We start from the raw sequence: 27750 nt of genomic DNA on the forward strand, positions 1-27750 counted from the left end.
GAGATGTGTGGGCACATATTCCATGGCATATGTATGGAGGTCAGCTGGTTCTCTCCTTTTCACCATGTGAGTCTTGGGGATGGGACCTGGCTGCGTTGCCAGATTTGGTGGGAAGTGCCTTCACCCACCCAGCTATCTTACTGTCCCAAGTCTGCCCTCTTGAATCCTATTTTATAACTAACAAATCCTCAAGTCATCTCTGTAAGAGCATGCATTTTAATCTGACATACACTTTATAAATTACATAGCTAGTAGTATGCTTGTATTGACATACCTTTTAGTATGCATTAAACATAATTTTTAAAACCCACTGGTGAGAAGAAAACAGGGCATCTCACCAGGGAGAGACATAACTAGCTCGCAGCAGGAAACCTTTCACAAGATCTGTCATTAGCCTCATAGAGTTAAAGTATAAAATTTCCAGTGTTGGAAAATATAATTTAAGAGGAAATGATCCCATCAATAAGATATATTTGAAAATGGGAACATACAAAATGGGATTATACAGTAATTGTAGAGTTCATATGAGTTATCTAGTATCACCTGGAATGCTAGGGAGAATCTATGAACCTATATAGAAGACTTATCCCTTATAATTATAAAGTCATAATGTTTGATTTATAAAGCTATTAAACTCTCCTACTTTGATATAAGAGTCTAAGTGCATCTGACATAATGGCAAAGAAGAGATGAAATTCATCAGATGTTGGTATGTTTCTTACTATTCGGATGGAACAACCACAGGGAAAAACTACCCACAACTGGGCGAAGACTATTTGTGTGTGTATATGCACACACACCACAGCACACATGCACAGGTCTCTAGTTTGTGGGTGGTGGTTCTCCCTTTCTGCCATGTGAGACTCAGGGATTGAATTCAGGCCCTTTTACCTGCTGAGCTGTCTCTGTGGCCTGACTGTTACTAATGAACAGGGATGCCAGATCAAATGCTGACTACAGGAAAGGGTACTCTGCCCTAATATTGCTTTCTGATGAGGGAACCCTAAGTTTCAGGGTTAGTAAACATGGCCAAGAACATTGTTAAATGAACTTAAAACTTTATTAAACAGGAAGTTTTTTTTTTTTTTTTTTATAAAATGTATACAGGAAAGCTGGAGTTTGGAAGTGCTCAATGATGAAGAAAGGTGTACTTATAGTGACATGAAATAAAAACGAGTATGTATTGAACCGGAAGACCGCAGAGCTTTCCTGTGCAGTACATGGGGCCGCAGTCAGACTGTGTGGCTGGAAGTCCTAACATGGCCTCTCTGACTGCACACTGCACCCCATACAGTGCAGCCAACAAACAGGACACACAGACAGGGAAGAGGAATATCATATTTAGACCCTAAGAAGTTACTTAGCCAAGGCCCTGAGTTTGCTTGTCTATAAAACAGTAGCTATTCAATAGTACTCATGCTAAAGAACCAAATGTGTTCTTCTATGACAAATACATAGAACATGTACTTTATAAATAATATTAGAGGAACTATATATTTTATTTAAAAACCTCTGATACTGTATTACATTGTATTTTTATTTAGAAATAGTAAAGTTTGTGTTTTATAGTCACACATAAGCAGCTTTGTGTATTAGCTTTTACTATGATTTAGTAGAGTCGCTAAGCAGGTCAGTACTGTGTCTGCTAGAATTCTAAATTGTTTCCTTGTCTAATATTACATAATCCTTAATTCATTCAAAATTAAAGCAACTATATTTACACAGTGAAACCCAGGAAATCAGTCATTCTCAACCCTGTGGGTCGGGACCCCTTTGGAGGTCAAGCAGCCCTTCCACAGGAGTCACTAAGACCATCAGGAAACACAGATATTTACAATATGATTCATAACTAGCAAATTGACAGTTACGGAGTAACAACAAAATAATTTTATGGTTGAGGGTGTATTCAAGGGTTGCACATTAGGAAAGTTAGGAACCACAGCAGTAAATGGTAGTGTGCTGTCTGTCCTTCAGTGGTGCTTACATGAATGGAGACAAGAAGACAGATGCATGTTTTTGTCTTTCCAAATAATGAAAACTAATGCTCTGTTCTACTACACACAGGGCTGAAGTAGGAGATTCAAACTGATTATGAAAGAAAAAGAACAGACATATATGTCTTTAAGGTTCATAAATTATAAATTATAAAACCAGGAAATACAGGTTAACAACATAAATATTTAAAAATTTAAAGCAGTGGTATTATAAAAGTTAAGTGAAACAGGACAGACAATGCATGACTATTACTTTTTCTTGAAGGAAAATTTGTTAAGAACTAATGCTAACTTGCTACTATTCATTTAACTTTTGATGCAATCTTACTACATTCTGGAATGTATTCTTATGAGATAGTATTAAAAATACTAAAAAGTATATTGAATTATTCATTATTACAGTCTGCATATTCAGGAGACAGCTTAGTATATAAAGTGCTTGCTGAACACACATGAGGACCTCAGTTTGGCTCCCCAAAGCCCACATAAAAAGCTGGGCAGAGCAGCATCTGTCTATAGCCCCAAGGCTGAAGGATAAAGACAGGTTGATCCCAGGGGCTTGCTGGCCAGCCACAGTGGTAGAAGGGGCCCTATCTCTAAAACTCAGATGGAGAGGTGTAGCTAGAGTTTTCTTGCCTGGTCCCCAGTCAGGATAAATCTCTGTCACCCACCAGTCCCACAGCCACTCAGATCCAACTAAGTAAACACAGAGACTTATATTGCTTACAAACTGTATGGCCATGGCAGGCTTCTTGCTAACTGTTCTCATAGCTTAAATTAATCCATTTCCATAAATCTATACCTTGCCACATGGCTCTTGGCTTACTGGCGTCTTCACATGTTGCTTGTCATGGTGGCGGCTGGCAGTGACTCTTTCCGCCTTCCTGTTCTTTCTTTTCTCCTCTCTGTTAGTCCCGCCTATACTTCCTGCCTAGCCACTGGCCAATCAGTGTTTTATTTACTGACCAATCAGAGTAATTTGACATGCAGACCATCCCACAGCAGAGAGGATTAAAGGAAGATTCAACACCGACCTCTGTCTCTCACATGTGTGCACGTGGACAAGCATGCACACACACACACACATGCACACACACATACACCTCCCAAAACAAAACATAAAATTCAGTAAGGATGGTAAGAAAAAATTCATATAAACACTGAATGTATTTATGCTTTCCAAGTAAAATCACACCAAAGAGGAAAAAAAGGAACTATTCTAAGTAACTTTTGAACATTTTGACTATTTTACCTTTAGTCTAGAAGGGAAATAAACACACAAACACACACAATGCCGAAAGACCAATCAAAGTAGCAATGTTTAAAAAAAAAGTGGATTTTTATGAATGGTATGGGAAATTCCTTGTATCATTCTTACCACCTTTCCATAAGTTTATATATAATTAAAATGCTTACATGTTTTTGATTGTCAAAAGTAGATGCCTTAGGTGGCTAAACTCTGAGCATTGAGCAATGCCCATTTTTAATTCACAAAAAGTCGTGTGTGTGTGTGTGTGTGTGTGTGTGTGTGTGTGCGCGCGCGCGCGCGCGCGCACGCGCACGCACATGTGTATGCCAGAGATCAACTTCAAGTGTCATTCCTAAGGAACCATTTTGAGACAATTTGTCATGAGAACCTGGACCTCACTCATTAGGCTAGACTGGCTGGCCAGTGAGCCCTAGGGGCAGCCAGAGATTGTGTCCACATCCCCAGCAATGGTACAAATATGCACTACTAGGCCTGTTTATGTAGATGCGAGAGATTGACCTTGGGTCCTAATGCTCATACAGCAAGCAGTTTACCAACTGGATTATTTTCCTAGGCCCCAGTCTTTTTGCCTTTATCATCATCATCATAATCATCACCACTACCACCACCACCACCACCACCATCATTATCATTTTTTGGTTTTTCAAGTCAGTGTTTCTCTGTGTAACTCTGGCTGTCCTGGAACTCTCTCTGTAGACCCAGCTGGCCTTGAACTCAGAGAACTCAGAGATCTGTGTGTGTGTATATATATACCATTTTCTCTTGGAAAGAATTAGAAGAAAATTTTGGCTGAAGAGAATGTTTCTGACATATGCATACACTAAATCTATTAACAGCTGGTGACTGCGAGATGGCGAGAAGAGCTATTGTTCATATTAAGTTATTCAATCTGCATAAGTACTTTTCCCCTGGATAGAAGAGCTGCTTGGATAAAAATGTCAGTTGCATGAATTCCAGGCAATTACCAGGGAAGTTAAGTAAGTGAAAATGGGCCAAAATACATACTTTAAATGGGAACTTACCTTTTTAGTACAAAGCTATGAAAGTTTTTGCTGTTTGCAGACACCCAATTAAAACCCTTATCACAGAGATACCTGGTAAGGCACTAAAGAAAACATCAACCAGCATGACTTATATTGAGTTCGTTCTTCCTTGTAACCAGAGCTAGTTATAAAGGTCATTCAGTAGGGAATCCTCTCTAGTACTCCTCACTTTTAATACTACAGCTGCTCTTGGAATGTGGACTTTAAAAGGGCACAGCAATCCAGGATGGTGCTTTTCAAACTTCTATGGTGAAGAATCAATTTCTTTTTTCGCTTAAACAAAAATTGTTTCTATTATCTCCCCTTTCTCTATAGAAGATAAGACACCTAGCACCAAATACTATATATATTTTCCCTAAACATATATTTTCCCCAAATTTACTAACTAGAAAGTTTGATTTAGTGAAATACAGTTAAAAGATTAAGACCGGGCTGGAGAGATGGCTCAGAGGTTAAGAGCACTGACTACTCTTCCAGAGGTCCTGAGTTCAATTCCCAGCAACCACGTGGTGGCTCACAATCAGGTGTAGTGAGATCTGGCGCCCTCTTCTGTCATGCAGGCATACATGCAGAACACTGTATATGTAATAAATAAATATTAAAAAAAAAATAAAGAGCTTCTTGGAAAGAAAAAAAATTAAGACCATTAATAAAATAGACTAATTTTAACTGTATACTCTAATCAAATTCCCAATATCATTGTGCTTGTATTCTACAGCAATTATTAAGTAAAATAAAAATTGCCTGAATACAAGTCCTGTGATACACTGACAAACGCTCTGATAACCTAGACAGCTACTAATGAAAACAGGCAGGCACCAGCATTTTACTAGACAAAGGGATAGTTCACCTCTGAGCAATGACATGAGACTTCATCAGGCCATTCAGAAGAGCATACAATCTAAAACTGAAAAAGTCCTTGCTTCTGGGCCTTTATGTTTAATATTTCTGATTGTGGATGACCAAAAGCTTTCATAGCTTTGTACTAAAAAGGTAAGTTCCTATTTAAAGAATGCATTTTTTTTGTCCCTTTTAACTTACATAACTTCCCTGGCAATTAATTAATTCCCTTGGAATTCATGCAACTGACATTTTCATCCAAGTACTCCTCTCTCTCTAAGGGAAAAGTACTTTGGCAGATTGAAGTAACTTAATATGATAACAAAAAATGCAAAATTTTGATTTGGGAGGAGGGATACTATAATTGGCTATGAGTAAATTCTTTAACAACAAATACATACTACTAGAAAAAATTTCTAGAAACCCAAGACATACGTGTTTTATAGATGGCTATACCTGGCATCTAGGGGTGTTAAAAATGTTCAATTAATGATGGGATGACTTCCATAAAAACAACCATGCTTCTACTGGGAAGCTGTTCTAAAAGTGCTTCGGGTACACTATTGTGTACATCTGAGATAAGAAAGTTATGATCATAAATAGCCTAACAAATATTCAGTAAGTTTCTAATATGCATTAAATCTAAAAAAAATGACACAGTATCTCAAAGATTAAGTAGTTTTTGGTGGTTTTATCTGATATTTTCCCTCTCATTCTAATCCTAATTTCCAAATTATGTAGAAGAAAATTAATATGAGAGATGATATAAAAGTCTAGCAAATGGTTGAAGAAGAACACCAGATATAACATTAAAGGATTTTTATTTTCTCCAGTGAACATCTATAAATTCTTAACTTGTATTCTTATGGAATAAATTAAGTATATCAGTACCTGTTAGCACACAGCTTAGAACTCTTTAAATATATTTTATATTTATATACTTACATATTTGAATTATATACTCTATACTTGTGTCTGGGTAAAATAAACCAGCATTTATCACTTTATACATAAAGCATTTCCTGTTTAGTCTCACACCCCCCATAAAGCCAGTGTGCCAGCTTCCTCAAAGAACAAAACAAAGCAGCAACCTAATGCAGTCTGAACTCCTGCCAGCAGAGGGTGCTATGATAGAACTGGTTTTTTTCCCAACTGTATCCATGGAGCCACTCACTTATACTGGTTTTCAAAGACGTTGAGATCTTGGTAAATTGTTTCCTACATCAAAACAATTTTAAAGTTTCTGAGCAATAAAGAAAACTGTTAACTGAAACAAGCCCTTAATTATCAAATGAAAAACAAAAAATTTTCTTATGAGTTTGCTGACTCTTCTCTCACATTTCTATTAATCTATGTCATTTATAAGAAGTTAAAATGGGAAAACATATTTATTACAGAACATTTAGTTTGTAAGACTAGAAGTCATGAAAGACATTATGATAATATTCCCTGTATTAAGTTAACCCTGCATGGAAGTGAGAGGCTGTGATGAAGAGGGGTAGTAGGGGACTCCAAAGGTGTTGCCAGGTGCCTACTTTTGACTGAGTCATGATCTCCTAGGTTCTGATTTTGTAACAATCATGAAACAGAAGATTTGTTTGATATCAATTGAACGAAAATCATAGACTGTTTTATTAAAACTTACTTTCTAAACTGGCCAAATAACACAGAACAAAATAAACAATTTTAATGTCATAAAAATTCCTTGTTAGGGGAATTTTCCTCTTCATTTATGACATTTAAAAATACTTTACAGAAATCCATAGAGTGACTGTATGCAATCTGTGATAGTTACTTTTTTCATTGAGATGTCAAAATCCCTGACAAGAAACAAATTAAGGAAGGTAGGCTTTATTCTGGCTCAGTTTATAAGGACACACTCAATCATGACAAGGAAGGTCTGACATCAGGAACGGGAGGGTGCACCCCATCATGGTGAGGAAGGTAAGGTACTGGGAATGGGAGGGTGCGGTCTATCCTAAAGGAAGGAGGGAGGTTCACCATCAGGAGTGGGAGGGCAGTTCTGCACACTGCATGCACACTTAGAGAAAGCTCTGTCCTGGTGCTCCACATGCATTCCTTTTTTAATACAGTCCAGACCCCAGCCCATGAACCCGGGCTGCCCACAGTTAGGGTGGATCTTCCAACCTCAATTATCCTAATTTTGGTAATTGCTCATGCATATGCCTAGTGGTTTGTCTCTGAAATGATTCTAGATTCTGTCAAGTTGGTAATCAATAAAACCCAGCATAATGTACCCAAATATTTCTGATGAAAATATAATTAGCATGGCAATTTACTTTTACTATATGTATTTATTTAAATAATAATTGACTAAAGCAAATAAAAAAAGCATAGTAATCATGCCATTACCATGCATAGAAGTAAAATAAACATTAATAGACCCAAAGAACAGGATACAAGAAAAAGATGATGTATAATGTAATATCCTAACATCTTACATGAAATAGTTCATTATTTGATGGAGGGCTATGACCACTTTAAGATGCATACTGTTAATTCAAAACTAAAGGAAACCAGTTTCTTTCTCTTGTCTCTGTCTTTATCTCCTCTCTCCCTCTCACTGTGTGTGTGTGTGTGTGTGTGTGTGTGTGTGTGTGTGTGTGTGTGTGTGTAGTCAATAGAAGTAAAATGTAATTACACGGGCTGGAGAGATGGCTCAGAGGTTAAGAGCACTGACTGCTCTTCCAGAGGTCCTGAGTTCAATTCCCAGCAACCACATGGTGGCTCACAACCATCTGTAATGAGATCTGGCGCCCTCTTCTGTGTACATAATAAGTAAATAAATCTTTTATAAAAAAATTGTAATTACACTATCTACAATGAGGCAAGAAAAGAGTAAGAAAGAACACGCAGAATCCAGTCATTAGAAAAAATATTAAGGTGGTAGACTGCAGGGGCAGGAGAGATAGATAGTTCAGTGGGTTAAGAGCAGCTTCCGCTTTTGGAAAGGATCCAGGCTCAGTTCCCAACACTGACATGGTGGCTTACAATTGTCAATAACTCTAGTTCCAGGGGATCCAATACCCTCTTTTGCCCTCTTGAGAACATAAGGTACACATATATACATGTAGGCAAAACACTAATGCAAATAAAAATAACTTTTTTTATTAAACATGACAGACTGAGAAATCAGTATGTCAGTAACAATGAGTATAAAGTAGTACAAATCCACTAATTTAAAGGCAGAATAAAAAGAGTATGCCCCTAGTCTAGCCTGGTGTGCAGATCAGTAATCCCAATTTAAGAAACTGAGGCAGAAGTAAGAACAACAACTTCAACACTTCCCTAGGTGACTTGGTAAGAAAGGCAAGGGATGTAGCTCAATGGTAGGTGCATTGCCCAATGTGTCCACGAATTCAGTACCTCAGACCACCAAAAGAGAAGTAGGATCCTAATTCATGTGACGTACAATAACCTGTGTTCAGTAATACAGCAGGTATACATAAAAGGACAGAAAAGATAGCAGAAAAGGGCAGGGGTGACTATATCAGACAAAATAGATTCTTGAGTGGATCCTAGACCAGAAAAAGGGATATTAAAATGGTAAATAACAGAAAAAAACTGAATAACATCCACAGATTAGTTAGAAGTATTGCATCTCTGAATTTCTTGATCTGTAATTATACCCTGGCTATCTGTTACTAGCATCCTAGGAGACTGAGTAAAAGTTTTCAGACAGTTGTAAATATTTCAAAATGAAAATCTAAAAATACTTTAAAAACTACCAATTTCTGCTCATTGAAAACCAAGTGAGGAGAGATACAATCCTGTAATCCCAACACTTGGGAGGATAAGGTGGAAGGAATCCCAGTTCAGATGCACTTGCCTACACAGAAGATCCTATCTCAAATAACAACAAGACTCAGTGTTGTGATGCTACTAAGAAGCAAGCAAGACATGGGATGACGGTGAATCAGAGGTTTCACATTTGGGACTCTGAATTCGAAAAGTGAAGAAGACAAGAGGACAGAGGAAATGAGGAAAGCCGGTGCTGGCAATCAGCGGAGAGGATGCTCCAGCTAAGATGCTCCAGCTAGGAAGCATGCTGAAAATGAGACAACTCAAACGGAAATAGGACAAAGTCTGCATTTCACCCCTGGCAACCCTTCTCCCACGTAGAGGAGGAAAAGTAGATGCCATCTCTTACTTTGCTCAAAAATTAATTGAAGATGAATCAAAGACCTTAATTTAAGACCTGAGACTGAAACTCCTAAGGAAAAACACTTCAAGATACAGGGACAGCCAATGAATGCTCTTCTGCAGAGAACATCAGTGGTCTGGGAAATAGCAAAACCTGATGGGCAGGACTGCATTAAATAAAAAAGCTCAGTAATGCAAAGGATGAAGCTGTCAGGATGAAAAAAACAGCCCACAGAACAGAGTAAAATCTCCTCCAGCTATTCATCCATCTGACAGGAGACTGACAATCCAAAACATACACAGAACTCAAAATTATACTTCCTCAAATAAATAATTCAACCACTCAATGAACAAAACAACAATTTTCAAAATAACTATAAATGGCCAAAAAGCACATGAAAGAATATATTCAACTTTCTTTACCTGCTAGAAAAATGCAAATCCAAACTACATGGAGACTCCATCTCACCCTAGTCAGAACAGCTCTCAAGTCACAGAAGAGGGACAAATGCCGATGAGGATGCAGAAAAAAGAAAAAAGTCTACACAATTGGTGAGATAGCAACCAGTACAGCCACTATGGAAATCCACAAAGATTCTTCCAGAACCTAAAAAGAGATCTACCACATGATCCAGTTGTATGCATCATTCCTGTGGATACACCTCTGGGATAGAAGTCAACGTACAGCAGAGACACCTGCATACTCCTGCCTATTGTAGCATTATTCACAAGTGTATAAGGAAAAGAAAAATGTTTCACATCTTAATTGTGGTGGTTACATGGGTATGTGCATCATCAAAATTCCTTTATACTGCACAATTAAAATGGGTGCTTCTGGCTACACATAATTTATATCTGAATATAAGATATTTCAAAAACCTTTATAACTCTGATCAATATAACACTGAAATATTCAGAATGCTATTTATCAGAGCAGAAGGGCCATGTCCTTAGCTTCAGAAATTGGGCCAAAATTTAACTGAAACTTTTCTCTTAATGTACATGCCAAGATTTTGAAGGATGAAGTGTACATCATGAGTAGAAAAGAAGGAATGAACACAATTAGAGAAAATGATTTTCAGGAGCTGGAGAATGGCTCAGCAGTTAGGAGCACTTAATGAGAACACAAGTTCTATTCCCAGCAGCCCATCACAGCCCTGAACTGTCTTAACTCCAGTTCCAAGGGATCTGATGCCCTCTTTTGACCTCTGTGGGAACAGGTAATCATACAAGTAAGAAAAACATTCATACAAAAGAAAAAAAATCCTTTTTAAAAAGCGATTTTTAAAAATATACATTATGTGGGCAGGGTTTTAAAAGCTAAAATTGTCTTATGTTTAATATTATATGAAATCATTTAATAAGTGTTATTCAATATGTAAACCATATTGCTATGAAGTACTTTAAAAAATGTAAAATGAAATCAAGATTAGCCCTACAGCAGAAAGTGTGCCAAACAAAGAAAATAGTTTTCAAGTATGACAGATCATTATATTATTGACATTTCTGTTAAAAAAAAAAAACAACCAGTGGTAATCTTACATAATTTTAAGGCTCAAAATAATAATTTGTGTACATTAAGGGTGAACATTATGCTATAATCTATATATTCGCAACCTCATTGAGATGTATCTAAATATTTAAGGGAGACATAAAAGTTGAAACAGTTGCTTCCTCAAGTCAGACAGAGTAAGTGGAACACAGAGTGAAGATCAATAGTCGTGGTACCAGCGCCCTCACTGGAGCTCCAGTTACAATACACACACCATTTTCTGAACACTTAAAAGGATCAAGTATATTTTTAAAAATAAAGCATCTAACTTTCTTGCAAACACAGTTCTTTGCTAAGGCATAGTCAACGCTCCAGGGACTTCTCAAAGCTGTCAATGCACAAGAGCTCAATGTGATACTGTCTTACTCCAGGTTTATGGATCTCAGAAGAAGCTTACAACAGAATACAGAGGTTTTCTCAGAGTGTCCTTGGGACAGTACTAAGAATGTAGCCTCAAGCCTGTGCAAAGCAGCAGATTTTTATGGCCTCTGTAATCACATATCTACCAAAAGCTGGAAATTGTTGTAAGGGGGAAGAACTACCAGCTCCTAGAATTTCCTGCAACTTTGTTCTCTCATTTATAAAGCTGCTGTGGATCACAGATGGTGGAGACATGGATCTCAGAAAGAAACGGGTTTCAGGAAATCTCTTTCTTGAAGACAGGCACAAGGGAGTCTTCGTGTCCATTTTCTTCTGTTCTTCAGTTGTTAACTCCTTCTGAATAATTCCCTTGGATTTTAGACTTTCATATATTTCCTTGACTTTCTAATATGAATTTGATTTATTAAGTCACTCTGTTTTGTTGCTTCTTAAAAATGCATAATTGAACAGTAACTGTACTAAACTAAAAATTATCTACTTTAATGACGACAGAAAATACTCATTAACTGATTATCTTGTTTAAGAATATATGAAATATTGAAATTAAGGCAAAACTATATTCAAGCATGTGCTAACTGTGTTTATGCCTGCAACAACCTCCCCCACAGGAAGCGAGCTTGCTTTATTTATTTACCTCTTCATTTATATATTGTTGCTGTTCAAATAAAACATTAAACCTGGAGAAATGGCCCAGCAGTTAAGAGTACTGACTGTTCTTGCAGAGGATCCAGGTTTGGTCCTCAACACTCACATGGTGGCTTACAACTCCACTTCCAGGGGATCCAATAGCCCCTGCTGGCCTCTGCAGGTACTGTATATACATGGCACATATACACCAGCCTGCAACAATGTTTCTTACCTGAAATCACATGCTGTAGTAAATTCTGCTCCTCCACCCATTGCCCAGCCTTGAACCAGAGCAACGCTTATTAACGGTAGTCTGTATATTAAAGGAAAATGGATGTGAATAAATCTAACCTTAGGGTTCATTTCTATACATCATGTTATGGTCTTCAACATTTCGCAGTGTTAATAACAAGAACCATCAAGGGTAGTGAATCCTTGAACCTGTGCACCATCAGAAGTTAAGTGGCATGCGGCCGAGCACACGGCAGCTCACACTTGTGCTACCAAGGGTTAGCAAACCACCTACCTGAGCCACTGCCTGCTTCAGTGGTGGTCCATACTGTAAGTGTCTTCTAAACACGGACCCTATGATACACCTTTAGCACAGGGACTCTCCACGCTATCAATACAGCACAGTCATGGTGAAACTATCTGCACTACAGTCAGGGTACGGGGATTATGGCCATATCTGAAGAGATAACCTGGTCTGAAACACGGAGCTATAAAATCAAGTATTTAAGATTCCCACCAAAAGACTTACATTACTACTTAAATGGCCATAGACTGCTCCTATATATAAGCATTATTTAGTGTTTAAAATAAATCTTACTGTTTCTGCTTATAAAGAATGTGGGGGGGGGGGACATTGGTAAACACCTTCAGTCCAGCACTTGAGAGGCAGAGACAAGTGGATCTCTAAGAGTACAAAGGCCAGCCTGGTCTACTTCCTGCACAGCCAGGGATATATAGTGAGACCTTATCTTAAAAAAAAAAACATTAAATAAAAATAAATCATGTCACAACAGTGAGAATTCTATCAGATAGATCTAAAATGTTTTCAAAGTATTCATTTTTTATAGGTTCTAACCAAAATATAAAGATATTGGTCTAATGTGACTAAATATTTCCTAATAAGCCCTACTTCCAAATAGAAAGGATCACTTAAATGAGAAGAACTTTTCAGCCAGATGTGGTGTTAGACACCTGTAATCCAGGCTTCAGAAGATGGAAGGAAGCAGGGGAATCAGGAGTTGAAGGCTGGCCTGGACTAATAGTAAGTTTGTGTGTGTGTGGCCAAACTGGGCTACATAATACCCTGCCTTTAATTTTAATTTAAATAACAATTACAATTAAACAATCTAGAAAAGGGGCCAATGGCTCAGTGGGTTAGAGTGCTTGTTGTTTTTGCAGAGGACCCAGGTTCAATTCCCAGCACCCATAGAGCAGCTCATAATCATCCATAACTCCAGTTCAGGGGATCGGATGCCTTCCTCTGATCTCGCAAGGCACTAGACACACATGTGGTGCACAATACAGACACCCAGGCAAAACATTCAGACATATAAAGTAAAATAATCTAAAATAAAAGTTTTAAACAAAAAAAAAAGTCAAGAACAATGTGGTGAAACAGTTAAGGCAATGGAAAACAGTAATGTTATATCTCTATTATTTTTTCTAGACTTTCAGATGAGTACCAAAAATACAGAAATGTCTAATTAATAAGCATGCTTAAATATGATTTTCTTAGTTTTCATAATTTTAAACTGCTTATATTTAAAAAAAATCAGAGATTCAAAGCATGTCAAAATCTACAATCTGAAATGCAGATTTTTTTTTCTTCCCTTTTCCTTTATCTAGATACAAAGTACTCCCATTTTTGTCAGAAAGCTGTAAAAGTATTCGCCAATCCAGTTTTCTCTCATCTGGATGCAGTCCACCTCGCTCCATTTCTACCACTCTCCATCCTGGAGGAATCTCTGCATGTCACTTCCTCATCAACATCCTTTCTCTGTCTGGTGTCAGTATCTGACTGTCCCTACAGCTGTTCCTTGTGGTTATGTGGGCACTGTTTCTTAAATTACTTTCCTCTTTCTCCTGATTTACAACACTGTTCATACCTCACTAACAATTCACTCTAATGACTGTTCTCTATGGCATAAAGAAATAGTCCATCATTACAGCAGACACAGTTTGAAGCTTGGCTAACTTTTTTAAATGTACAAATAATGAAATAATAAATTATTAATTCTGGTATTTTAAAAATCCTATTTTTTAAAAGAGAGAGATACATTACCTCATAAATCTTGTTAAGGTGTTCTGCATGAACATAGATAAGGCCACTCCATTCTTTAAATTAAACAAAAAAACACAAAAATGAGTTCTTCTAAAATTCAGAGTTTGAAAAGAAACAAAGCCAAATTGTTTGAAAATCCAAGTTTTCATTTCACACTCTGTGAGGCTGAATGCAAAGTGATACTGTGTGTGTCGCTCTCCCAGAGCTGGAGCTCAGCACTACACAAGGTAAGTCAGACGGTGGTCTGAACTGCTGTTCTCACTGATGTGGCAAAAGTTCTAAAACAGGGGTCGGAGGAAGGCAGGGCCCACTCGGCATCCTAGTTTGAGATCTAGTGCATCATGGCGGGGCAGGCACGGCAGGAGGACCACGGGGCCGCTGGGAGGACAGCGTCCTCAGGCAGCAGGCAGGGGTGAATGTGTTAGAACCACGGGGCCGCTGGGAGGACTTCGTCCTCAGGCAGCAGGCAGGGGTGAATGCGTTGCTTAGCTTCCTTGCTTTTCATTCAGACCAGGACCCCAGCCTATGGAATAGTGTCACCCACATTTAGGGTGTTCTTCCCATCTCAATTAACCTAATCTGGAAAAGCCCTCCACAAGAATGCCGCCAGGTTTATTTCCACAGTAACTCTTCAATCCCATCAAGTTGACAACCAAGGCTGACCATTACAGCTTCCTAGAACAGAGTCAAGTGCCACTCACAGCAACCCGGGGGAAACTTGAGTGTGACTCTCCCGCCTGCTACCTCCAGGAAGCCATGTGTAAAAGAAAGGAGTTATGATGAGCGCTGGGGTTTTGCACTCCCAGGCTGTGATTCCTAGATTTTTTTTTCTTTACAAACTATTTTCTCATAAAAGCCATATCTTCTTCAATCTAGTGTAATCTGACTTTCAGCCTTGTCCCCAAACATTTTAATACCCTATTTGTCAAATTAAATGACTTTTCCTTATTCTGTATCATCTGCTCTTCAACTTGACACCACTTTCTCACTCAGGTCCTCTCTTTCTACAAGTTTTCACTCCTGATTGTTTGTCTGTTGCTCTGACTGCTCTTCTCCAGTTTTCCCCTTGATTCTTCCCACTCAGCCCATCCCCTAAAGGCAAGTACTCCCCCCCCCCCCCCCCGCACCCACCATAGCTTTCTCTCTCTCTCTTCTTTATTTGAATTCTTTTCTTTGAAAGCTTACGCCACGCCCACTGTTGGTTTTAGGTGAAGCGTTAGAACCTACTAGATATTTCCACTTCCTGTACTTCTCTGGCACTGCAGTAGGCCCTCAAACTCAGCACGGCGTAACTCCCAGGAGGAAACAGGCAGTGTGAGTTCAAGTACCACCACTTAGGAAGAGCGGGCATGGGAGCAAATCATGACTGTGAGCTCAGTGTTCTCACCCAGAGGAATCAGGAACACAAACAGGAATTCGGGCTGATTTACAGGATGGCAGGACAGGTAGAAATCTGTACGTTCTGTACAGGCTACTTAGTTACTAGAAAAGTTAGTAATGATCAGCAGGCTCGGAATGTTGCTGTTGCCACTAATTTGTCTAGTTTACAAAATCCTCATTATCAAGACTTAAGTGTGTCTTCTTAGTTCCTCCTCTTTAATATTCCCAATGTTTACTTTCTTTTTTCTGGTTTTATTCCAACTGAGCTAATCTAGACCTGTTTATCAGTTCATGGGTTGATTAGTTAAAAAACAAAAAACAGCTTTACTTCCTAATCAGAATTTCTGTATTTAATTTCTTTTTCTTAGATATACTTTCCATCCTGCTGCTTGGTAACTCTTCCTGTAGGATAGCGATTTCCTATCAGCAGCAGAATAAAGTCCAAGATCTTGGAAAAACCAAATCCCACATAATCCTAAAGTACATTACTGACATTATTAACTCCATACCCTTCAACTAAGAATCTTAACTTCAGCCACAATATACCAAAATATCTGGCAATCCTCTAAATATCATATACCTAGTATTATATATTATATATAACATATAACACACACGTATAACACACACATATAACACACAAACAAACACACACACACACACACACACACACACACACACACACACACGTTCTGTATTTTGTTCACAACAGCCCATCAATCCATAGTTGTAGCAGCTTGTTCTTGTTCTATTTCAAGAAATCCCTGGGTCAAATAATGTGATTTCATCACAACTTTCCAAATGCCACAACAGTTTCCTCTTTTGTGTTTCACAGTACTTTTTTTTTTTAATTCCTGTACCTTTACTACAGTACTTATAAACTGTTTTGTAAACTGTGTGTTTGAATTCATTATTTGACATATTGCCTCTACAGGATGGGGGCTAAGGAATGTAACAATGAAGTCCTCAACCATCTTGGAAGAACAACCCTTAAGGTACTGTATACTGTTGTGGTTTTTTTAATGCTTGAACTAACTGAGCAGACCACCAATGAAGAAGCAATTCATTTGCACTATGGTGCAAAGATGTGGTAGTGGCAGAAAGTGCTAGGCTGTGTGATACCTTCCTTGAGGCTGATAGCATACTACCAATACTAATGGCAATTCTGTAATGGAATGAGTGTATTCTGACCATAATACATCATAAAGCAGAAATTAAAACTGGTCCCAAAGACCCAAGGATAAGGTTTAATTTGACCAAGCATGGGAGCACGCACCTTAATCTCAACACGTGGGAGGCAGAGGCAGGAGAATCTCTGAGTTTCAGGCTAGCCTGGTCTATACAAAAAATGAGGAAGTAGATAGAACAGGAGGAGGGAAAAGAAGAAGAATTATTATTAAATCATCACCCAAAGCTACACAGTCAAACACTCATTTATTTCCCTGAGTTAAATGAGCAAGAGAAGTCAAGGGGCTAGAGACTTGACTCAGCAGTTAAGAGCACGGGCTATTCCTCTAGGGACCAGGGTTCAATTTCCAGCACCCACACTGTAGCTCACCACATCCGTAACTCCCATTTCAGAAGATCAAATACCCTGTTCTGTCCTCCCTGGACAGGCAGGTGATGCATAAGCATACATGCAGATAAAACCCCCAAACACATAAAACAAAATTTAAAAAGGAAGAAAGGAAGGAGAGGTGGGAGGGAGAGCAAAAAACAAAACACTACCAGGAGAAAATAGTCATGGAAAAGACCAACTTGCCAATGTTTGGGTATAGACAGCTGGGAAGTACTGGACAAAGGTGTGGAGAGCCGCCACAGATGTTTCCTTTGTCTGTACCCTGGGATGCAAGTTCACCTTTTTAGCTCTTCCCAATAACAACCGTGACAAAGCATGTGCTGAACTCAATGTGCACAAAGAAACCACGAGCATTGCACTACGCACTCGTAACCATCTTAAGTTACAAAAACTCCCATCTGCAAAGTATCTTACTCTATGACCATAAGAACTAGCTTTATGGATTGATGAACTTCTTCCAAATACACTGAAAGATTTTTGGAAAATAAGTAATTTTTCTATATATTACTAGGGCTAAAATGAAATTGTACAAGAGTAGCAACAAGCCCTACACAGTTAGACAGAAAATGGGTGGGGGTGTCACTGTAGACATTTAAGCAACAAAGACTCAAGCAATACATTGCCAGTAGAGTAACAAAAGAGGTCAGGGATGAAGGAGGACAGTATCTTCAAGCCAGGTTAAGACGCTGAAGCTTTCTAAGCACCAAACCTTTCCTTGACTCTTTACAGCCACTGCTGTAAAGTAAGCGATTCTGTATTTCCCTGTACACTCAAGTTTACCACTGTGGACTTTGATTCCTTCTTACCTCTAAAAGGAGACTTCTTAAGGTCTCCAGAACATTCATGGCATAAAACCTCGCTCTTGTAATTGGGTAATATTTCCACCCTTCTTTCTACCTTTTGCTATCCTCCTTTACCTAACTCTTCAGGGCTAATCCTGTGTTACATTCATCCATCTTCTGGCTTCCACATCTTCGATTAAGAACCAACTGTGTAACAGGGACAAGTGGAGTTCCTTTCCTCATCAGGAAACCAAAGACCCCAAAAGAAATCAGCTTCTTAAGGGATCAGTCACACATGAAAGGAAAACGTAGGGAAACAGCTTAGGAACACAATATTGCCAATGTTGGCACTGTCATGGGTATGTGAAGATTTCACTGGATTTGTCTGTTTCTGTGGATATTTGGAAATTTTCTTCAGACTTTTCAATTGAAAAATTACAGTGGCAAAACACCAACATAACTAGCCTTTAAAGACAAGTCATTTAATAATCATACTAAAGCATTTTATTATATTTAGAGGACAATGTAATCCACTTACTAAATTGTCATATATTTCAGTTACTTCATCATTCCCAGAAAGCAAATTCACCAAATATACAGATGCTGCTGACACATCTGTAACACAAACACTCAGCATGCTGGACATAGAAGAGCTTTACTGAGAGAAAACACATTCACAATGTGAGATCACAATAGGTCTCATTGTCTCAGCTGCAAGTGTTAGATGTATTCATACATCCAACTCCAACTCCTATGAAGCACCTGAGGTTGCTAGGCTTCAAGATTATAAATTTCATGTTTACACAAATATAATTACTTCTCAGGTGCAGAATACAGACTATCTGAAAAAAATGGCTCAGGAATTTTATATACACCATTTCTACTTGTCAATTTTAAAATAATCATGTGATAAATATACCCTATACTTCACAAATGCTGTTGTCACTCTGAATATTACCCACAAAGAAGTTGGTGTACTGGCTCATGACTATCAGCCTAGCTCTCAGAAGGCTGGGGCGGGAGGATTTCAGGGACTCTGAATCCAGTCAAGAATACAAAATGTACATAATGAGCTCTAAGAAAGTCTGAGCTAGAGTAAGACTGTACACACACACATGCACATGCACACGCACACACAAAATTTGAGGAACTTTCACAGATGGGAGATCTAAGGAATCATGATGACTCCTAAATAGGACTCCAAAGCAGAAAAGGACACAATAGAACCTCCAATACCAATAATTTATGGAATTCCTTTTCTGTCTTCTCTTTTACACTGCTCTGACCTGTAAAAGCAAGTACATATCTAATGTGCACAACTTGATTCAACTATCAGCACCCATTCACGCTGCAGATACACCCATCATTTCTAGTATTTTTCGCCCATCCCCTTTATCATCAGTGTGGAGTGTGTGTGTAAAACATTCAACATAAGATCCACCATCTTAGAAAAATTTATGGATATACTATAGTATTGCTCTCATTATAGACACTATGCTAGAGAACCAATTTCTAGCACTAATTTACCTGGGTAATGGAAACTCTATTTTCCATATTCCCTCCTCACTACCTGTTAACCACTATTTTCCTCCATGCTTCAATCTCACTATTTGAGATCCCACATATGAGATCACAGAGCAGAGATTCATACGTTGGTTCATTCATTGGTGTATACGTTTTTGATGACTCTTTAGATAAAATATGCTAAAACAAAGGGCATAGGGTACACATATGGAGGACTCCATACTAGTCTTCCAACTTTTTCACAATCTTAAAATTATTCTAAAATTTAAATTTTTTTCTTTAAAAATAGTCAATCAAATTAGAAAAGAAAGAGACCTAGGGGCATTACTGGAGGGGAAGAAGAGCAGCAGGATCAATACTGAAGACAAGAGACACTCATTCTCCAAAAACACCAGCACAACCAAGAGTGCTCCTCTTGGACCACAAGGATGAGTCATTCCAGCATGTCAACCAAAATGTCTTATAGATATCCTGTAGGTAAGACCTTAACATTTATTTGTTTTCCTGTATTATTCCCCTTATAAATCTTCATAGTTTCTCATAAAAAATAAAACAAAAACCACTGTTTGAGGGCTATTAAGGAGTACGAATTATAGCAACCACCACCCAGGTTAAAACACGACTTTCTCAGCCGTGTCTGACGGGAGCAACCTCGGTGCACAGCCCACATACTTGCCTCTGGAGTGGAGAGTGCTTTCACAGCATTCAGATCAGATCCTGAGCAAAAAGTATTTTTTGCCCCATGGACAATGAGGCCTTTCCCTTCTGTCCAATTTTCCAATTCAATTACCCTTTCCAAAAGTTGTAACATCATGGCACCTACCAGATGAGAGAGTAAAACATGAACACATGTAATAGGCTGATAAAAACAGAAATAGCAAAGTGCCGAGCAAGACCACTAAGACATACACTTTACAAATATCGACTGTATAGCTACCAGATGCCTACTGTGCTATACAATGCAATACACAAGTAAGGTATATATAACAGCCCCTGCCTTAAAATTTTAAATTCATTAGTCCATGTATCTTAAGAAACTGGACAAATATATTTGGAAAGAAAAATAAGAATGTACCATACAGGTCCTAGACATAGAAAAGTTGGGATATACAATATTGGATACAGTGATAAGGAAAAATTACTCCTTATGGTAAACATAGCAGTTCAACAAGTTTTATGAGCATAAGATGACAGACATTTTATGACATACAGTCTATAAAAAATATAGGGCAAAGTGAGAGTCTAACTCTCTCCCCAGCAGGACTAACAAGATTTTAGTTCGGTCTGGAAAAGGCTAATAAATACGTAGTAAATTAATGACATGGTTGACAAACTGGCAAGCCTGAGGGCACACTATGAAAGTGCTTCACAGTTCTACCAGCAGTCAAATCAATGATTTATATATTAGACAGTTATGGTGATATGATTACAAAATCCTATGCAAGCATCCTTTAACAATAAATTTAAAATCGAAAACAGCAGAGAATGTTATGTGAAGTTCTAATGAATAATCTGTATCTATACACATCTTTGGTTATCTTCCAAGGTCATGTCCTCAATATGCTTAATTTTACTTTCCTAGGTAAAAGGAATTAGAAGCCAAAGTAAAGATCATAACTGAAGGTTGTAACTTCCAGAGAATCTACTGTTTCCAAGCCTTACTACCCAGATCCCATTAAAATATACAGACTTATTTTTGGGAAAAACAAAAAAAAATCCCACAAGGTGAATAGTCACTACTCTGCCATTTTTAAAGTAACCAGTGGTGATGATGTTCTACAGCAAATGTTAGATCAATGTTATAAACTCACACATAACTAATGAAAGCATCCTTTCTAAGTATGATCTACTGAAAATGGAAACTTCTCAAGAATATCCTGAGTGCCTGAAAAATATTATTACATGACAATTATTTATAGTTTGGGAGAAACCAAAATCCACACACTTAATGTAAAAATAAATCAAAGCAGACAAATATACATCTTCAATCATGCACGGCATTTAAGTACCAAAACAATAATAGTGCACTAAACCTGAAGAGTTGGAGGAGACTTACACCCTAACGGGCCGCAGAGTATCTGCTTGACTACTTTTAAGAAAAGGCATGGCAGGGAGTTCACTCATCTCCCCATCTAAGTTAACAAAACACCAAGACTTAAAACATTCTGCTTTTATTTGTTTTGCATGTTCTGCATCAAACTAATATTCTTCTACATAATTGAATATATGGAGCTATTGCCATTAATTACATACAAATTTTGAACACTTGAAATGTGGGTAGTCAACTGAGATATACACTAAATGTAATAACAAATTTCCAAAACATACTGTAAAAATAAAAAGAAAAAAAATCTCACATGTAACTTCTTATAGGAGTTATTTTTAGTGAAAATATTTTGAAACATTTATGTTTGATATACAGAGAATCAAAATGTTAGACTGCCTAATCAAAACTTAGTTTCTCAACTAGCCAAATAACATACAACAAAATAAATCTAATGCCACAAGGATTTCTTGTTGGGGAAATTTTTCTTCATTTATGACATTAAAAAGTACTTTACAGAAATCCAGAGTGACCGTATGCAATCTGTGAAAGTTACTTTTCTCACTGCAATGTCAAAAGTCCCGACAAGAAACAAATTAAAGAAAGGCTTTATTCTAGCTCACACTTTAAAAGAGTACATGTCCTCATGGCAAGGAAGGTATGACATCAGAACAAGGGTGCATTCCATGATGAGGAAGGCATGGCATCAGGAATGGGAAGGCAGCTCTATTTGATTTTGATTTTTAAATAGTGACCGCTTAGAATATTTAACACTACACATGAATCTCATTTTTATCAAGATTTATACTCGTGATTTTAAAAAATCAACATATGCACAATCACAAAAATATTTCTGGTTCACTTTATAGGAAATTGTTTCTGTGTACATATATTCTATAAGGAATACCAAGACTCTCAAGAATTCTTCCACCAGGACAAGGCAAGAAAAACTCTGATGGCAGGCTATGACTTAATGTCATTCTTCATCTAGAGAAGGCAGACCTCTCATACCTGAAAAGGCATTCATTTTATTGGGGTTGTTCAGAGTGAGAATGCCAATGCCATTCTGTTTCTTCTGAAGGTCAATGGATCCACCAGGAAACTGCTCCAGTATCTTTTTCACTTCCTCCTCATGGAAGCCATGAGATGTATTATAAAGTGACACACCCGTTTGTAACAGTTTCGTCCTTGCAGACAGAGATGTAGTCAAAAGGCTTTTTGCCATTTCTAGAAAAGAAAAAAGTATGCAGTTGCCCCAATAAAAAGAGACTAATTTTTATTTTTCTACTGTTATGTCTGGATATAATAAGCCTTTCTCTTGAATTGTGAAAACCTCTCCAATGAAGATAAGCTCCATAAAAAATAAAAAAAAAAAAAAAACCAAAAATAAAAAAGAAGAAAGAAAGAAAGAAAAAGAAAAAGATTAAGACACAATCTGGTTAAGTAGACCTGGGTAGCCTACAACTCATTTTCCTTCAAGGTTCCTGTAGTAGAAGTTATCTCCAGTCCCGCCTGGGCCCACAGCCACTCAGACCCAAATAAACACACAGACACTTATATTATTTAAACTGTTTGGCCTAATGGCTCAGGCTTCTTGCTACCTAGTTCTTATATCTTAAAATAACCCATTTCTTTTCATCTATAAGTTGCCATGTGGCTTGTGGCTTACTGGTACTTTACATCTTACTTCTCATGGTGACTGCGGCTGGCAGCATCTCCTGACTCAGCCTTCCATTTCCCAGAATTCTCCTCTCTCTTTGTCCTACCTATACTTCCTACCTGGCTACTGGCCAATCACTTTATTTATTAACCAATCAGAGCAACACATTCACAGCATACAGATATCCACAGCAGGTTCCAGGGTTTGCCCACTTTGGGGTGGGCTTTCAGTGATGTACCTACTTCTTCCTAGAAGTAAACGAATAAAGGCACTAGTTCACCAAGGTGGAATTGTGTGGACTGTGATGTTGGTCTGTCATTGGTTCTCAGTTTGGACGGAACAGATACTTGCTTTATATCTCCCCCAGGAACAGTGTATTACAGCACTTCCTGTGTGTGCATTTTTTTTATTGACTGTTACAGATCTTTCATTCTACTGCCCACAGCTTTCCTAAAGTCTGTAAGGTAACAAATCTCACATTCCTAGCTCTGATTCAGGACTCATTTACTGGATGTCCCTATAATTCAATTGGGATATTCTGAAATTGAGATTTTTTTTAATGCCACTTTACTAATAAAAGAATTGTATCCAAAGCTTTCTGTGATTTGATCCTTTACTTAAAACTTTTATCTCTTCTCTCATGACCACCCCTCACACAACACATACATACATACATACATACATGGACCCAAATAACCAGTCTCACAAACGTAACATGCTATATTATTTCCTCCCTTAAATAATTTTTTCTTTTTCTTTCTTTCTTTTTTTTTTTTTTTTTTTTTTTTTTGACCTGGTACTTCAAAAACAGAATCCCTAAGTTTTCCCTGAATGTGATTATTATTATCCCATATTAACATGTTACACATATCAGTAATTTTCATTTCCTCTCACAAGGCAAACGGATGTTATGGGTTAGGACTAATATTCTCTTTTAGATTTAGAGGTGATTTACCAGTAAACGGCAAAAAATGATTAGCAAACTTAATTGAGGGAACAGAGGCAAGACCTATGTGAGCCTACTCATTTCCATTATCACAGAAAGACTGACTGTCTCTCTGTAGGAGACAACCAAGTGTGCCTGCCTCTGTTGGTACTGCTATTTTGACTTGGATTTTCTCTCATTTCCTCTCCACTGGCCAGTCTTCTTCCCCACAATATCCTTCATATTTGGGGAAGACACCTGGAGCTACCTTTACTCTCTCACAGTAAGAAGGCCACACAGAGCAGGTTATCACGGTTCTGCTGGATCTGCTTCTGCTATAGAAAAAACAAAAGATAAGCTCTCAAGATCATATACAAACTCAATTCAGAAGTTGGGTAGCCTACACAGTCAGAAGGAAACCTAATGAGTTTATCATTTTTAAATGGGCTGTGTGTGCTCTGTGAAGTTTTGGTTTGCTCCTGAGTGTGATCCAGTGTGAAGAGATAAGAAACTAATTTGGAGCAAAAGTTCTGATCTTCCCCACACTAGTCATAACTCCAAATGAAAATGCTAAGAAAGCCTGATTAGGATTTAGATGGCTACTTAAAGAATACTATTTTGTCTGCATTTTCATAATGCTTTGTTTAGGAAAAGAACATGAAATTAATATATAAAGCATAGAGTAGAGGATTAAAAACCATTGGCATTTTAATTGTTATTATAGGTTAGTAGAATCAGAATTTTTTGTTTGTCTGTTTGGTAAGGGGTCTGCCTACTTTAAATATATTGTCTCATTCTCCAACATCTGGCAACTCTAGCATGATTAGTATTATTGCTATCAGATCATGCCTCTTTACCTTCAAATGCATTGCATTGCTTTGTTAGAAAACCTCAATTTGTAAATGGACATTTTCCCAAGAAAAGGCTTCTATTAAGACATGTACCCATTCTACTAATTCCATATTTTTCTCTTCTTCCTTTATTCTGTGCCTTTCCTAATACTGACCCTTGTTTTCTGTATTCCTTTGAGATTCCTTGTCTGTACCCGAGTAATTCAAAGCACAGCTTAAGCCCGCTAGACTCACTGACCCAAACTTTGGGATTTCAGTTCTAACAATTTGATAATAGTATGTTGTGCATACTTTCACCCCAATTCTAAATTTACAAGCTAAAATACACAATGGTCTGGGCTGGAGAGATGGCTCAATGGTTAAAATTGTTTACCCTTCTTCCAGAGAACCTGAGTTTGGTTCCCAACTGGTAACTCCTGCTCCAGGACACAGTCCTCTTCTCACCTCGCACTCATGTGCACATAACCTGGCCACTCCCCCATACACATTATTAAAACTAAATCATTTTTAAGGACGCACAATGGCTGTAGTGCTAAGACGATAAGATATCAGACATTAGTGAATTAGTGTAGTATCTGAAAATACAAGTAAAGAATTTGAAATTCAGGGGCTGCCACGGACTAGACACATATAAACAACCTCTATTTGCTTTACTCCTGGGCACACAAAGCAATGAAAAGGTTCTGGGGCAGTTAACAATTTTATAAAACTTTCTTCAGTGCAAAAGAACTATCCAAACTGTGTCATGTGGGGTACCTTGCTGTCATCCTACCAGGGAACAGATTGTTCCAGCTGAGAAAGCTAACCATCAAACCACTGGAAAGCTGAAAAGAATACCCCTCTGGCCATCTGGGACCAAAGGTTCTCCTCTCTAATTCTTATATACTAGTTCCTCCATTAAAAGTCCTTTTCTATTTAACACCATGCTGGAAACATTGAATTGTGCTAGAAAATTAACATAATTTCATAGTAAGGAAGTAAGTGAACAATGAAGCATTTTAGACTGAAATACATAACCTGTTTCTCTGGTTTTCAATTTTATACTCCTTAATTCTCTCAGGTTCCACTACATGCCACCCATGTCTCTCCCTAAACACACACAACACAAGAAAGTAACTTTCATGTCCTCAAATCTCGTTTTCTGTCGTCTCAAATTTCAGCACGTGTGATGTTACAGTCTTTTGCATTTCAGGCAGTAATTCCAAGTCATCCTCTCTAACTCCCCAGTCTGCATAAAATCCCATCTCCACCACCAACATCTGTGACCGCATCAAACACTACCATAACTACTTCTTTTGACAAACTGTGCTACTAAACTTAGTTGCCAAGAGGGCATCTGTCGTGCTGAGAATAGTTCCTGGCAAACAGTAATTTCCAATAATTTTCTTAAAACAAATTCGTAGGCTTAAGGACCTGACCACAGAGCTAACTCACCATCTATCCGCTTCGTTATTCTAACTCACCCTGCTGCAACTTCGTCTCTCCACAAGCAAGTTTGCCTTTCTGCAATGATGGTCATTGCTCTGTGCACACCAGCTAATCATGTGCTAATCAGCTGTCTAGTCATAGTCCAATAAGGTGTCCAAAAACAAAACAAACCCGTTTGTTACCATGTTCCTTCTTCCTCCACTCCTGAGATTTCACAATTCTACCTGTCCCTGCCCCCAAGGAAGAATGCTATTTCTCCTTACTGTCTTCCATTAGTCTTGCTCGTATCTCTAAACCTGTATCACCCAGAGCAAGAGACGGTCGCACGTTATAGAATCGGACGTGAAAGTAGGGAAAATGAGAAGTCTGACTTTGACGTCCTTCAGAAAGTCTAACTCCTCGGGACTTTGGACAAAAGTGGGGAGGGGGTTGATGCCTGTAGTTACACCCGCCAAAGTTGGGTGGCTTTTCTTTTGTTGTTAAAAGGCTGGCTTCACGAAACAAATACGGAGGAAATGCTTAACGTAAGCAAGACAAATCGAGTTCCTATGTAGGCATTACAGAGATCCAACGGGCCATCACCTAAGTTCTCACGGGGTCTCCAAAGCACTCAGAAATCCACGCAGAGAGCCGAACTCCTATCTCCCCGGTCCTCTGAAATCGCTAACGTCGCGGTTTTCCCACGCTCCCCTGCAGCAGGTCAGGCATCGGCCCCGGGACCTTGCAGCACCCCAGGAGACCCACGGGCGCGGACGCCTGCACTGCCTGCAAGAGCCGGCAGAGGGCAGTGCGCCTGCGCGGAGCCTGGCCGCGCGCGGGGTTCACCGGCAAAGGCGCTCCTCCCCCATCACGCCACACCGGGTTCCGGGGGTTCTCCCGGGACGGACCGGGCGCATGCCGGCCGCCGCTCTCTCACGCAGACATCCCTACCGTCCTCCCCCCGGCGCTGACTTCCCCTTCCGCTTTCTTAAGACTCTCTTCCGCTCCGGGGGACCTCACCCTCCGCGGCGCGCGGCCCGCTTCCCGCTGCGCGCGACCCGCTTCCGCTCCCACACCGGCTTGTTTCCTCTCGCCGGGCGCTCCGAAGGAACGCCCACCGCCCCGGAAGTCCCACCCCCCTTGTCCGCAGACTCTCCCTTTCAGGGACTTTCTCCCCAAAGTGTGGCGAGCCGGAGGGAGGGGCTGGGCTGCTTCTGCGGGTGACAGGTGGTGGGTGTAGGGTTCAGGCTAGGGAAAGGAGACTCCCTAAACCCTTCCTGCCCTGCTTGGCTGCTAACCTGGAAACAAGACAAGGGGGAGAGAAAGGTAGAGGACACCGAGCCATTTGAGGTTGAAGAGTTACTGTGGGCAGGATTTTATGTCATCTGTCAAAAATTAAATATTCAGCACATGCTTGTGGCATGGCTACGGCAT

General features: G+C 38.8%; 1 protein-coding gene across 6 annotated transcripts in view; it reads right to left on the minus strand.

The window, feature by feature from the left end:
* Positions 1–27415, minus strand: part of Echdc1 (ethylmalonyl-CoA decarboxylase 1) — a 29823-nt gene extending 2408 nt beyond the window's left edge. The window contains exons 1-5 of one of the 6 annotated variants that reach the window (XM_028868324.2): positions 27337–27415; positions 22485–22700; positions 20106–20248; positions 14165–14217; positions 12104–12184 (exon numbers count right to left, since the gene is read on the minus strand). In XM_028868324.2, coding sequence (XP_028724157.1) covers positions 12104–12184; positions 14165–14217; positions 20106–20248; positions 22485–22698 — 491 coding nt within the window. In that variant the 5' untranslated portion in view covers positions 22699–22700; positions 27337–27415. Of the gene's footprint in view, positions 1–12103; positions 12185–14164; positions 14218–20105; positions 20249–22484; positions 22701–26343; positions 26855–26919; positions 27115–27267; positions 27289–27336 lie in introns of those variants that run through there. The other 5 variants (XM_028868327.2, XM_028868322.2, XM_028868326.2 and 2 more) reach the window with 5 other exon arrangements.
* Positions 27416–27750: the final 335 nt, after the last annotated feature.

Source organism: Peromyscus leucopus, chromosome 8a, assembly GCF_004664715.2.
Source record: "Peromyscus leucopus breed LL Stock chromosome 8a, UCI_PerLeu_2.1, whole genome shotgun sequence".
In the NCBI taxonomy this organism is placed as follows: Eukaryota; Metazoa; Chordata; class Mammalia; order Rodentia; family Cricetidae; genus Peromyscus; species Peromyscus leucopus.